A 15,543-nucleotide genomic window follows, 5' to 3' on the forward strand; every position below is an offset into this window, starting at 1 on the left:
GTGGAGGGAATGATTTACTCAAGAAAGTGGTAAGGTAAGATTTTGCTGGTTGAAGGAAAAATAAATCTTTCGGAGGACTGGGTGGAAGGAAAGCTGAGCCAACAGCATGAATAAAGGCACAAAGTATGAAAAGGCACAGGATATTTTGGGAAATACAGGTATTGCTGGAAGGTAAAGAATAAGGAGCAAATGGTTAAAGTAAAGGCTGATAGATCGTAAGGGTCAGAGCCTACTATGCCATACAGTGTATTCTATAAAGACGAAGTGCCAGCAAAAGCTTTTTAATCAGGGAAAACACATGATTGAACTTGCACTTGCAAAAGATTACTACGGCTGCACAGAAGAGACTGGGTCAGAGGTTAGTTATAGGCTGGGAAACCAGTTTAAGATTGAGGAGTGAGGATGAAAGCCCAATCTAAAGCAGTGGAAGTGAGAATGCAGAACAGAGGAAAGATTCCAGAAATTTTGCAGTACGACTCATTAGACTTCATGACTGATTAAAGGTAAGGTGGTGGGCAAGGCAGGGAAGGGAAGGGCAAGGCAGAAGAAGGAGGATTTGAGAGTTATTTGAAAATTTCTGACATGGGGGAAAATCTGGATATTTGGTAACATCTGATTAAATTAGGGAATAAAGGAGAACAAGAGGAGAGGGCATGGTGACAGATTCTGTCCTTGACCAAACCTTAGCTTCCTCTGAGCACTCTTCTCACTAGATCTCATCCTTGGGTCCTGTCTCAGTCCTGCTGAGTCCAGTTTTAGCTAGAACCCAGCTAAGTCAGTTGAGAGAGAATTTCCTACCCTTGATATCTGATCACTCTCAACTGCCTTCAACAAGAATCTCCCCTACCCTTGATGTCTTTTCCTAGGAGTTCTCCATCCACTGACCCCTCACTCTACTCCCTGGCTATAAATCCCAGCTGTCTTTGTTGTATTGGGACTTGAGCCCCATCTCTTTCCTCTATAGGGATAGTCTTATAGGCTTAAGTTAATTCTACACTCCTCTATAGTTTTGCATACATCTTTTTAGCTGTAGTGTGGCTAAACAACATGTCTGGTTTATGCACTGCTGGAGTTTACCAGGCACTGTGATGTACACAATCCAGCCATTTGTGCACCAATAGCCTAGCTAGCTGGTTTCTCCTCCTCATTTTAAAAAATGATACTATCAGTCTAACACCCATTATATTTAGCAGCTCATACAATTCCCTTCCCTAAGAACTTACTATAAGCTTACAGGGGTCTAAAGTATTGACACCCCTGAGAGAGAAGGTGAGCCTTGAGGGCAGAAATTCTAAGTCTTGGAAACATTTTGAGGTTGAGAAGTAGTAAAGACTACTTTTTCACTATTCTGACTTAACCTAATTCCAAGGTCAGCTCAAGAAAGTAAAGGGTATTGCAACTACCTAAATTCGAAATTCGCTGTTGCAACGTGACAGCTGCCACTGACATGTAAAGGGATAGGCATAGCTGTGTGCTAATACTCTTAAAACTTTATTTATTTATTTATTTTGGTAAGATGACTGGTAAGGGGATCTTAACCCTTGACTTGATATTGTCAGCACCAAGTTCTCCCAAGTGAGCCAACCGCCCATCACTATATAGGGATCTGAACCCGTAGCCCTGGTGTTATCAGCACCACACTCTCCCAAGTGAGCCACGGGCTGGCCCTTAAAACTTTTTTTTTTTAATGAACACTGAAATTTGAACGTCCATATAATGGTCATGATAAGATTCATTTATTTTTTTTACAAAAAACATTATTTTTTTTTTAACCATTGAAAAATGTGAAAACCATTCTTAGCACACAGTTGCACAAAAACATGCAGCGAGCAGAGTGTGCCCTGAGGGCTGTAGTTTGCGGACCTGGTACGCATAAAATATCAGAATTTGACAAAAATGTAAGTGCGGGACCATTTGTGGGGCAGTATATGCTAACTTCCAATAAGATGATATATGCTAAAGCTCTTTCGAGTGACATTTAGACCGGGTGGCCGTGCCCAAGAATGGATATTTAGGAGGTGTCACTAGGAACGGTGACAGCAGCGTGGTAGGGGCCGGCCGAGCCGCTCCCCACCCTCTAGGCGGCTGCGCCAGCACCGAAGACCGGACAGAGAGTGGAAAGGGCCTTCAGGGACGTGGAGATGAAGGCTTAGCTGCTGAAAGGGGATGGCGGCCCGCAAGCAAGCAAGCCTGTACTCAGCTCCGAGGTCCCGCACGCAGAACAAAATCAAACGCCCACAGTTCAAGTACTCCTGCAAGACCATAAACGGGTAACACTACCTGCCACCAAGCCACGCCTCTCCGGGCACACGCAGGCGCGTATACGCACGCACGCCTCTCGCAGCGCGTCCGCCTCGCGCTCTGTTATTCTCTATTGCGCATGTCTTGGAGAGGGGCAGGGAGGCGATTGACAAGGAGTTTGAAGCCCTACCCAGGAGAGGAACCGCACCCTGCCGGCGGGTAGACCTGGAACGCCTGTGCGTCACTTCCGCTAGGGGCGGGGCGGAGATACGGAGGTGGTGCCTTGGCGGTTGCGCCTGTTTTTCTGTTGAAAGCTCAGCTGATGCAGGCCCGCCAGAGTGGACGTCAACGCCGGGAAAAGGCGAGTCAACACTGCCACCGAAGTGATTGCGGCCTGCAACCCAGTAAGTGGCCGTAAGGGGACAGGGGCGTGACGACAGGAGGTAGGCTGATCGCTCCGGGCACTCGTCCGGGCCTCCAGGTCTATCTATCTCTCTTCTGAGGGTACTTCCAGAATAAGAGGGTGGGGAGACGCCCGGCTTTGGGGAGGTCCCCAGGACCAAAGCTCCAGAAGGCGACCGGGCACCGGAAGGAGCCCGCCGGTCTTGGGGCTGATTGGTGCGCAGCGCCCTCCCCTTTTCCGCCCCGCGGGTTTTGCTGCCCCAGAAGAGCACTGTTTGGGTTTCCCTGGTCCCTCCCTGCGTCTCCTGTCACATCACCACGACTCCCAGCCCAATGTCCCGGAGTCTGTCTGCCTTGCCTTGGACTGTGGTATTCTCCAGCAATTCACTGGTGATTCTCAAAACGGTTACCCTATTCTACATCACTTTCGGCTGTCACTGTGCACCTGGTGATTCTGTTGCTTGATATTTTTTTCTATCAGCGATTTCTTTTTAAACCCACCCATATTTAATTCTATCTCTTGAGGGATTCAGATGTGTACTTTTTAAAAGGTGGAGGTGCATGAGTCATAGTGTTGCAATGCTTCCTATCTCTGTATCATTTCTCTCATGCTGGGCGGAACCTGGTTTCTACATCTAATACAATGATAATTTTCAAGAAAAGTCGTGACTCCTAGGAACAAGTTAGAAGAGATGTAGCATAAAGGACATTTAAAGGACTTTTGTTTTCAGTGACAGCTGTATCCTGGTTCTTCAGTTCTGTTAAGATTTCAAAAATCACAAAAGTATGTTTCAGTGTATCAAGAAAATGCCGTTGAAACAGTGAAATATTAAAAATTTTAAAATCTAAGGATTCTTTAAAAATATATTAGACGGTGAAATGAGAGTTTTTACCTCATATGGGCCAGTTGTATCAAGCACATCGTTGCTCTTTTGTTAAATTGCTCATACAAATTAGTTGTACTTTCAATATAAGAAAATATTTTTATTTGGTAATTTTTATTACAAAGTTTTTCTCAGTGTTGATCTCGTTTCTCTATTTCTATATCAGTTCTAAGTTAAAGTCTTGTAAGCAATGTCCTTTTAATAAGTGATGTTGAATGAAAGGATCAGTTTCACTAGTTTATATATTCACTTGTTACACATGCAAAGAACAGCGTGTACTTTGAGTTTTTTTTTTTTTTTCCTTCAGTTAAGATAGAGGGATTGTGCTGAAGCATGCCTATTGCTTCACTGTGGAACATATTAGTATTTGTATAAAGGTCAGAGTTAGAACTCTTAGCCCTGGACAGCCTCCTGTCCTGTCATTTCTTAGTTCTAATCCTTTTCTCCCATCTCATGTATTTTATTCTGTTCATTATCTGTTTCTTTTTAAAACTTCCTTTTGTATTTTAGAACTCAGCCCTGGACACCTTCCTGTACTGTCATTTCCTAGTTATAATCTTTCTGCCCCTTCTCATGTATTTTATTCTGTTCATTATCCATTACTTTTTAAAACTTGGTTCTGTATTGGTTTACAGTGCCATGATTTTTTTTAATATGTCTTTTCTCCTATGCTTTTTTTCTTCCTTGGGATGCTTTTCTTCCTCTTCCTAACTCTAGATGGCACTCTAGTCTCTACCCATGTGATTCTCTCTAAACCAGAGTTTTAACATTGGAAACCCAAGGTCCTTGAATATTCTGAAATGTCATGGAAAATGTAATGTGTATTTGCAAATAAACATTTTTCAAAGAAAAGGAGTTTTTATGACATTCTGTGATCCACAAATAATCAAGTATTGTTACTGTCAACTATCCTTTGGTAAATCCATCCAGTCTTATGGTTTCAGCTGTTAACAGTGCTGATAACTACACACAAATCTACAGTCTATGTACATTTCCATTTGAATGTCCCACTGTTTCTTCATCCTGTAAATCCAAAAGAACATTAATTTTTCTTTCATATTAAATTGGCCCCTTCCCAGTTTTCTCATATTCACAAATGACAATCTCCTTATGTCTCTGATTTAAAACCTTACAGTTCTTTTGACACTTCACCCCTCTTCACCCCATTGGTGGCTATCACCAAGTTCTGTATTTTGTTTTTTTATTTGTTCCTTTTCCCCTGCTTTCAAAACATGGCTCAGTATAGCCACCTTCTCCATTCTAGTACTATTGCCTTAAGGCAGACCCTTGTCACCTTTTTACCTGCATTATTGCAATAATTAAGTGACATCCTCTGTAAATTCATTTTTTTCCATTCTCAGCTGAGCCTCCACCTAGAAATCCCTTGATTGCTCTAGTTAAACTCCATTTCTTTCCCTAGTGGTTGGTCCAAGCCTCTCCATTCTATTTATACCTCGATCGTATTTATACTACCTCTGTTCTTCCTTGCTGTTTTCTCAATTGATGATGGCACCTCTCGCTTTACATTCATCTCCCTATCTTTTTTCAGTCTAACTTTTGTTCTGGCTGAATTTACTCTCAAAACGCTTATCTTGCATTTACTAATGTGATTTGGGAGCAATTAAGTGTGTTGATTTTGTTGATCATTGCTGCATTTTGTAATTTTTGCTTGATAGTTATATTTTCTGAGACAGGTGTATTGAAATCTTTCATTAGATCATGAAATTGGTTAGCCTTCCTGTTAACTGTTCCCATTTTTTGGCTTTATAGACTGTATTTCAAAGCCAACTTGATGGGTGTATTTATAATTAGTCATTATGGTTGTATCTCACTGGAAAGAAACAATGCAAACTCCTTACCATAGTCTAGGCTTACATTGCTTTGTCTTCTGCCTAACTCTTGGGCCCATCTCTATCATTCTTCCCCTTCCCCCCTTCCCTTCAACAACCTTGTCTTCTTACCATTTCTGAATATACAGAGCTCATTTCCATCTCCAAAGTGTTGGTTGCTTTTTATCTCTACCTATAATGCTTTTTTCCCAGATTCTCTTAATAATTTTCTTCCTCACTTCATTCAGATCTCCACCAAAATGTCAACTCAATACTCTTCTCACCACAACATTTAAAATAGCACTTTCTGTGCCCTTCTTATCCTATTTGGCTTTAATTTAATTTATGATACTTCTCAACCTGATGACATACATTATATTAGTTATTTGTTTATTTGTTAATAGATTGTGTTGTCCTCCAAGGCCTACAAGACTCTGAAGTTCAATAAGTAAATGGATTATTCTTTTTATTGTTATATAGTGTCCCCTCCCTTTTTATCCTTATATAATGTTTTTCCCTTAAATTTACCTTGAAGGGCTTTTTACTTTCTGTTGGTTAGTTTAGTCCTGGTATATAATTTTTCCCAGTCCTTTGTTTTCAACCTTTTTTTGTCATTATGTTATAGCTATGTCTTGTAATTAGCATACATCTGGAGTTTTTATTTTTAAAATGTTGCTTTCCCTGTTTACTCTTTGTACAGTTTTCTTTTTGTCTCTTTATTTTTGTTCTTTCTGTTATGTCTTTGAACGTTTTAAGCCTGCTTAATTTTTTTCTATGCATTTCTAAATCTTGGTTACACATTTTTCTTCTGGCTGTATTTGTTGGTCCTCTCAAGGGGGTGGTTTGTTTCCTTGCATGTTTTGTAATTTTTGAGAGTTAATTGTAGATGATGGTTGCTTAGTGTAGGAAGCCCTGGTCTTTGGAAGTGCCCTCACATGGTGGTTTTGGTCAATTCTGCTGAAGTTCATCAGTTCTGACCAGTTTCCATTTACGTAGGGTCTCTGCACCATGACGATTATATGACTGCAAATCCAGGCCTGTGTTTCCTCTTAGACCTGTAGATTCCCACTGTTGGTTTTGAGCATGGCTTTTTATCAAGTATCTTACATTTTATCAAGTACCTTATATTTTATCAAGTATTTCTGTGTTGTGGGGGTTGCGGGGCTTTTATGATAACTCAGCTTATCACATTGACTGCAAGTCCTAAGGAGTTTAGAAGAGGCAGGAAGGCAGACAGGTTTGCTTCTTTTCTCTCCTCTCCTATGTACATTTGGGTATTTTAAAATAATATGTGCAAATGCAATTTAGAAAGAAGGACTTTAGTTCAGACTGTCTTCTTCTGGACAATTACAATAGGTTATTGGTTTGGTCTTTCTCAGTGTCATCTTCTACCTCTTCCTCATATAATTTCTCTAGGTCCTGCAGTAAATCTTGACTTTGCAATTTCTGTACATACTGTATGTGCTTTCTTACATGCTTTTCTGTGTTTGCCTGTGTTTACTTTTTACCATTATTTAGAATTCTCTCCCTTCTCATATTTACACATAATAAATTCCTTTTTCATCTTTGCCCAGTTTTAGCCCTTTTTTAAGACCCCCCTTGATGTCTGCTTTCCCTGTGTCTTCCATTCACATGGCACCTTCTGTTAAAGTGCTGTAAACATTTTACTTTTTCTAATTATAAAAGTGATACCTGCTTATTGTAAAAATTCAAACAGTAGAAAAGCAAAATGTAAAAACCTTTCTCATTCTTTCTTGCTCCTTCTCTTCAGTTCACAAGAATGGAAAATTGTGCTTGTCCTTTCAGAATCACTGTGTGTATGTGTATGTCCGCACATTTCAACCACACATACAAGTTGTCATTTTCTTTTTTTTTTTTTAATATATGTGGTTATGTATGTCTACATATCTATGTTTATGTATATTCATGTGTAGATATCATGTATCGTACTGCAGATTGCTTTTTTTTAAGACTTTTTTTTTTTTAGAGCAGTTTTAGGTTCACAGGAAGATTGAGAGGAAGGTACAGAGATTTTTATATACCTCTGCCTCCACATGTGCATAGCCTATTCCATTATCAACATCCCCTGCCAGAGTGGTACATTTGTTACAACTGATGAACTTACATTGACATATAATCGCCCAAAGTCCATAATTTACATTAGGGTTCACTTTTGGTGTTATACATTCTATGGATTTGGACAAATTTATAATGATATATATTCATCATTATAGTATCATGTAGAGTATTTTCAGTGCACTAAAAGTCCAATGTGCTCTGTCTGTTCATCCCTTCCCCACACCCAACCACTGATCTTTTTACCGTCTTCATAGTTTTGTCTTTTCCAGAATGTCATATAGTTGGAATCATACTGCTACAGTCTGAAAGTTTGTATTGAAAGTCTCAATATTCAGTATCATTTGTTGAGAAGACTGTCTTTTCTCCATTGTTTTGCCTTTGCTCCTTTGTCAAAGATCAGTAACTATATTTAATTGAGTCTATTTCTGGGCTCTCTATTCCACTGATCTGTTTGTCTTTTCTTTCACCAATACCATGCTGTCTTGATTTTTGTATCTTTATAGGAATACTTAAAGTCAGGTAGTGTCAGGCCCCAATTTCGTTCTCCTTCAAGATAGTGTTGGTTTTCTGTGTCTTTTACCTCCCCATATAAACTTTAGAATTAGTTTGTTGATAGCCACAAAATAAATTGCTGGGATTTTGGTTGGATTGTGTTGCATCTATAGATAACATTGTGAAGAACTGACATCTTGACGATACTGAGTCTTCCTATAGAATATAGAATACATTTCTATTTATTTAGTTCTTCTTTGATTTCTTTCATGAGAGTTTTGTAGTTTTCCTTACAAAGATCTTGTACATATTTTGTTAGATTTGTACCTGAGTATTTAATTTTTTGGCATGCTAATATAAATGGTATTGTTTTAAAGCTAAAATTTCACTTGTTCTTTGCTAGTATAGGAAAGCTTTTGTATATTAGCCTTTTTGTATATTAGCCTTGTATTCTGTAATCTTGCTATGATTGCTTATTAGTTCCAAGAGGTTTTTTTTGTTGATTCTTTTGGATTTTCTACAGTGATAATCATTTCATGTACGACCAGAGACAGTTTTATTTCTTCCTTCCCATGTGTATATCTTTTGTTTCCTTTTCTTGTCCAATTGCATTAGCTAGGACTTCTAGTATGATGTTGAAAAACTATGGTGAGAGGAGATGTCCTTGCCCTGTTCCTGATCCTAGTGGGAAAGCTTCTAGTTCTCACCATTAAGTTTGATGTTAGCTATAGGGTGTTTTTCAGATATTCTTTATCAAATTAAAGAAGTTCTTTCTATTCCTTGTTTACTGAGAGTTTTTATGATAAGTGAGTGTTTGGTTTTATCAAATATTTTATCTGCATCTGTTTATATGATCATGATTTATTCTTTTTTAGCCTATTGATATGATAGATTACATTAATTGATTTTCAGATGTTGAACCAGCCTGCATACCTAGGATAAATCCCACTTGGCCATGGTGTATAATTCTTTTGATAGATTGTTGGGTTTGATTTGCTAATATTTTATTCAGGGTTTTTATATCTGTGTTATTGAGAGATACTAGTCTCTTTTCTTGTAATGTCTTTGTGTGGTTTTGGTATTAGGGCAATGTGAGCCTCATAGAATGAGTTAGGAAGTATATTCCCTCTGCTTCTATCTTCTGAAAGAGTTTTCATTAAGCATTTTATATGATTCCATTTTCTCTCTTTTCCTAGCATTTCAGTTATGCTTTTATTATTATTTTTTTCTCTTCTTTTTGTGGTTGCCCTAGAGTTTGCAATATATACTTATAACTAATCCAAGTCCACTTTCAAATAACACCATACTACTTCACAGGTAGTATAAGTAGCTTATAATAACAACATAATCCTAATTCCTTCTCTCATTCCTGGTATCATTTCTGCCATTCATTTCACCTATACAAGTATATAAGCATGTACAAATATATATGTAATGTATATGATATATACATAATTGTTGCTCTTATTATTTTGAGCAAACTGGTATGTTTTTATTTTATTTTCACTTATTCCTTCTTTAGTCTACTTTTCTTTATGGAGATTTGAGTTTCTAACCCATATTATTTTTCTTCTCTCTAAAAAATTTATTTTAACAATTCTTATAAGGCAGATCTACTAGAAAAAAAAATCCTTCAATATTTGTCTGAGAAGGTATTTTTCCTTCATTTTTGAAGAATAATTTTGCAGGATACAGAATTCTAAGTTCATGTTTTTTTCCTCAAAAGGCTTTGAATACTTCATTTTACTCTTTTCTTCCTTGCATGGTTTCTGAAGTGAAGTTCGATGTAATTATCTTTATTACTCTATATGTAAGAATGTTTTCCTCTAGCTTCTTTCAGGATTTTTTTTTTTTAATCCATTATTTTCTGTAGTTTGAAAATGATTTGCCTAGCTGTAGTTTTTTTTGGAATTTATGCTGCTTGGTGTTCTCTGAGTTTTCTAGATCTGTGGTCTGGTGTCTGACATTAATTTGGGGAAATTCTCAGTACTTAATGTTTTAGATATTTCTTCTGTTCCTTTCTCTTTTCTCCTTCTGGTATTCGTGTTACATGTATGTTACACTTTTTGTAGTTGTCCCACAGTCCTTGATACTCTGCGTTTTTGTTTTTGGTTTTTTTGGTCTCTACTTTTTTTTTTCTCTCTACTTTTTAGTTTGGAGGTTTCTGTATACCTCAGGCTCAGATGTTCTTTCCTCAGCCATGTCCAGTCTTTCAGTAAACCCATCAAAAGCATTCTTCATTTCTGTTACAGTGCTTTTGATCTAGAGCATTTCATTTTGGTTCTTTCTTAGGATTTCCATCTCTCTGCCTGCATTGCCTGTCCTTGCATGCTGTCTACTTTATCCATTAGAGCTCTTAGCATATTAATCATAGTTGTTTTAAATTCCCTGTCTGATGATTTCAACATCCCTGCCATGTATGTTTGCTCTGATGTTTGCTCTGTCTTTTCAAGTTGTGTCTTTTTTTTCACGAAAAGTCACTGACAAAAAATTTATTCCATTAGAACAAATAGCCTTCTTGATCAAATATTCCTTTTAGCATGACTTGTAATTTTTTCTCCATAGCCGGACATAATGTTTTGGGTAAAAGGAGCTGCTGTAAATGGGCCTTTAGTAATGTGGTGGTAAGGTGTGGGATGAGGGGAAGTTTCCTATAGTCCTATGACTATTTCTCAGTCTCTTGGTGAGCCTGTGCCATTGGACTGTGAACTTCACAAGTGCTTCTCAGTTTTTCACCTACCGTAGGTGGAATGGGATAGCTAGAGTGAGCTGGAGTTGGGTATTTTATTCTAGTGTGACATAAACTAGTCAAGAATTTAACAATAAGGAAGAATAAAAACAGCATAGCATCTAAATTGCATATTACATTATGTGTTGTAGGAAAACTTATTTATTGGGAAACTTCCCAAAATTAGTTCTTTCCCTAAACATCATACTGCTCAATTTATTTTTTCATTGACATCTGTACTGAGAGGTGAGTTATTTTCTATTAGCTTAGAAGTGAAATTTATATCAGCCATATGGCAATACATTATTCTGTCTGTTTTCAAGACAATTTGCTGAGTTTAGTTTAAATAGTCATATATTTTATATTATACCCAACTTCAATTTTAACTTGATTCCTAATTTTTTTTTTCTTGCCATTTCAGGTAAGACCATGAATTATGGCATTTCCTAAATGAAGCATTCAGGAATGAAGTGAGAGAATGTCATATAGAAAATAAATGATTTTTAAGTTATGTCTATTAATTTGACAGTAGATGTATATATTTACCTCCTTAGTAATGCAAGAAGTCTTTGTGGAAAGCAGAGAAGCAAGCAACTACATTTCTTGTACTCATCTAAACATTTCTGGAGGATAAGCCACATCAGTCTACAAAGAGGTTTTCATACAAGCAAAATAAGATGTAAATGGACTCAAAGTGAAGCACATTCTTGCAGTAAGCACTGTTATTCTCCAAGCAACCATGGTTTACATATTGGAATTTTGAAACTTAGCAGTTCCGCTCCCAGGGGACTTACAAAAGTGAGCATTCGTATGTCCCGTATTAAAAGTACTTTGAACTCTGTTTCAAAGGCTGTTTTTGGCAATCAGAATGAAATGATTTCACGTTTAGCCCAATTTAAGCCAAGTTCTAGAATATTAAGGAAAGTATCAGATAGCAGCTGGCTAAAGCAGAAAATCGCTAAACAAGCCATCAAATCTCTGAAAAATTATAGTGACAAATCAGCAAAAAAGAGTCCTTTTCCAGAAGAGAAAAGACACATTATAGATAAACAAGAAGATATAAATAAACAAAGCCTTTTTCACTACACGAGTAGTATAACTACAAAATTTGAAGAGTCATTCTACTTTTTATCAAATCATATTAATTCATACTTCAAACGTGAGGAAAAAATGTCTCAAGAGAAGGAAAATAAACCTTTCCAGTACAAATTAGAACTGGAAGGTAAAAAGGGTGAAGAAGGGAAATCCAGTTCTCCAGATTCTGCCATCCTGACTGCTAAACCAGACTCAGAATCTTCTTTAGATACTGTGGACAAGCCTGCAAGTTCCAGTGGGATACCTGAAGTTCTTCCAGTTTCTACTAAACAAAGTATTGCTAACTTTCTTTCTCGTCCCACAGAAGGTGTACAAGCTTTAGTAGGTGGTTATATTGGGGGACTTGTCCCCAAATTAAAATATGATTCCAAGAGTCAGTCAGAAGAACAGGAAGAGCCTGCTAAAACTGAGCAGGCTATCAGAAAAGACAAAAATGCAGAGGAGAAAAAGCATTTATCTCTTCAGCGAGAGAAGGCGAGTTGTTATTCAGTGTGGTTTTAAATTGTATTAATTTTTGTCAAATTTATAAGTTAATTTCATAATGGAACTTAAGAAACTTTAAGCTTTTGTTAGAGCAGTTTCATATTCTAACCATATGCATTTAATATATCTTTGTAGATTATTGCAAGGGTGAGTATTGATAACAGAACCCGGGCATTAGTTCAGGCATTAAGAAGAACCACCGACCCAAGGCTCTGCATTACTAGGGTTGAAGAACTGACTTTTCATCTTCTGGAATTTCCTGAAGGAAAAGGAGTGGCCGTCAAGGTAATTTCTGATTTATCCAATCTGGTTTTGTGTTGGAATAAAGATACTAATAAACCTTCTAAAATGGAGAAGGCAAGGCCTTCTATTTTTTTATTTGAAATTTTTTGTGATTTTTATCATACATGTGATATATTGTATATTCAATAATTGCCCCATTTATTCTATGATATACATTATGCTAATGGGTTCCTTTTATTCTATGATATAAATTATACTATTAGTACAATGTCTAACTTTGAGATTAAACATTTATAAAATAGAAGATGAATAACAGTATTTTAGTTGATTTGCCTAACAGCTGCCAGATTTTTCTTAAATGCAATGTACATAGCTATACTACTCTTTTAAAACAGGGATCATAATTCATATGTAAAGCCATTGCTAGTCTTTGTTTCGTGGTCTTTTAATATTTGAAAGTCTAAAAATTTTTATTACTTATTGATAATTGAATTGGTAATTATATTTAGTAAAAGAATTTGCTTTTCTTTGCCTCATTTTTTTCAAATATAAAATAGTAGAGATAATTTAGACCCATTATAAATAGACTGCTTTCAGAGAAATGGTATAAAATATGTCTGGTATAGTTGTGTCTCTTTACATCTGTACTGTTAAGACTATTTTAAATTTTTGATGAACAATTTGAAAATATATAATGATAGATGTTGAAATTTTATTAGAAATCTATTAGTGCTTATTTTTAGCTTGCCATTGAGAAAATTATGTTAGCTTAGTTCACATTTATTTGACTTTTTGACAGACACCTTGTTGAAAAATTAAGTATTTGAATAATGTACACTTCTGTAGTTTTATATTGTATAACACAAACATTGTGATAGATAAGGTTTAGTGTTTCATGTTCCTAAAATTTGGGATTATCTTTCATATTCATATAATCTCTTACCTAAAATATAGATTTTCCAAATATACATATACTTTTGAGTATATTTCACATTTCAGTGATGTACTGAAAGCAGAGATCTAAAATAAAATTACATGCTGTCTTAGTCTTTTCAGGCTACTATAACAAAATACCTTAGACTAGGTAATTTATAAATAAATTTATTTTCACAGTTGTGGAGGCTGGGAAGGCCAAGATTAGGTGCCGGCAGATTCAAGGGGTGAAGGCCCGTTCCTTATAGATAGCAGCTTCTTGCAGCATATTCACATGGCAAAAGGGGCAGGGCAGCTCCTTTCATCCTCTTTTACAAGGGCATTAATCCCATTCATTAGGCAGAAACTTCATGAGTTAATCACTTCCCAAAAGGCCTCACCTCTTAATACTATCACATCGAGTATAGGGTCAACATATGAATTTTAGGGGGGACACCAACATTCAGACCATAATAGCACACACTTTTATGAACTTTTTAAAAACATTTTATTCAAGTATAATACATATACCTTTGTAAGCATAAAGTTCAGATGAAGAAACAGAACATTACCAGTGCCTCGGTGTCTCCTTTGTGTCCCCATTCAGTCTCAATCTCTCAAAAAGGTAATCACAGATTAGTTTTGTCTGCTTTTATACATTATATAAACTATTGTGATTATTTCACACGGCATGTTAATAGGAATGGTTCACATGGTTGTGAATAGTTGTAAATCATTCATTCTCCTTGCTGTTATATTTCATAGTATGAATGTATTTCAACTTATTCATTGTACCACAACTTATTCATTGTACTATTGATGGATTTCTGAGTAGTGTGCAATTTTAGTCTATTTTGAAGGGTCTTGCTACTTGAAGCTTTGAGTACTCTTTTATCTTGCATAACTGATCCCACATCTAAGGACCCTCCGATAACAAGAAGAAATGCAGTATAGGAATATATCTTCAGATCAATTATGAATGAAAATCTAGATAGGCTGAGGAAAGTTGTCATCCTTACCGTAGATACTAATCATCTAAAAGACAATGAACTGAGTAATTGCTTAAGACATGTCTGCATGTATTCTCTCATGTGAGCATCTATTCTCTCATGTGAGCTTTCCCACTAAACTTTTCTTTATTATCAAAAGCTGAGCTTTTTGAAAATGCTATAATTGTTTGTTATAAAAACACCTATATGATTTTACTTTTTTATGTGTATACCATATTTATGGTAGCCATATCTATGGAATTGTCTTTGGTACCTAATGCCCTACAGAAACTAGTTTTTCTCTTTTGTGTGCTACATTTATGGCAGCCACATCTAGGGAATTGTCTTTGATAATTTTTTTTATTGTTGGTGATTAAGGTGATCTCCTTGCATTGTATTTTTAAATAATAAAAATCATCTATTGTTTTAAAAAAGTGCAGCACATGGACATTGTAGAATACTAGGGGAAAAAAAGCAAAAGTAAAATAAAAATATACTTCTGCTACCCTGAATTTATATCACTGTAGTGTGTTAGAGTATATCTGTACCAATCAGATTAAGCTCTGGATTGAGCTCTGATAATGAACAACACCAAAATTTCAGTGGCTTAACACAACAGTTTATTTCTCACTTGTGTAAAGTTGGTTGTGGGTTTGGATGATTCTCTAACACAGTGAACCTCCATGTGGTAGAGGTTCTGTTGCCTGTATCTCAATAGAAGGCCTACTCCATGATTTTTATAGCAGGATGAGGGTATTTCAGCAGAAGGTGCCACAGGTCTTTTTTCTACTCATGACCTATGTATCCAGTCCAATTGCATGGGCCTGAGAAGTACAGCCTTCTCTGTGCTTGGAAGGGAAAAAAAACTGGGTATTGGTGAACATTAGTAATGTCTGCCACAATATTCATCCAGAAATTGTCCTGTGCATATATACTCAAATAAACTCATTCTGTATATACTGTTTCATAACCTGTTTCTGAGTTTATGATGTGCATCTTTCTGTATCAGTAAATGTTCATCTATCTTATACCCAGTTCAAAAATGTTCTTTATAACTGATTGGATTCAAATGTGGGTGCAGTCTACAGCAAACATTGCATCTGATTATTTCTCCAAGTCACTTATAATAAAGCACTGCCCTTGCTCACCCGTCTTCCTCACTCCTG

The 15,543-nt window shown here is 36.5% G+C and overlaps 1 protein-coding gene across 2 annotated transcripts in view; it reads left to right on the forward strand.

The window, feature by feature from the left end:
• The first annotated feature begins 2,476 nt into the window (after positions 1-2,476).
• The window catches only part of PNPLA8 (patatin like phospholipase domain containing 8), a 55,471-nt gene continuing 42,404 nt past the window's right edge, over positions 2,477-15,543 (forward strand). The window contains exons 1-3 of one of the 2 annotated variants that reach the window (XM_063099373.1): positions 2,477-2,684; positions 11,077-12,224; positions 12,369-12,518. In XM_063099373.1, the coding sequence (XP_062955443.1) occupies positions 11,166-12,224; positions 12,369-12,518 (1,209 nt within the window). In that variant the 5' untranslated portion in view covers positions 2,477-2,684; positions 11,077-11,165. The remainder of the gene's footprint in view (positions 2,685-11,076; positions 12,225-12,368; positions 12,519-15,543) is intronic. The other variant, XM_063099372.1, reaches the window with a different exon arrangement.

This window comes from Cynocephalus volans, chromosome 6, assembly GCF_027409185.1.
Source record: "Cynocephalus volans isolate mCynVol1 chromosome 6, mCynVol1.pri, whole genome shotgun sequence".
Taxonomy (NCBI): domain Eukaryota; kingdom Metazoa; phylum Chordata; class Mammalia; order Dermoptera; family Cynocephalidae; genus Cynocephalus; species Cynocephalus volans.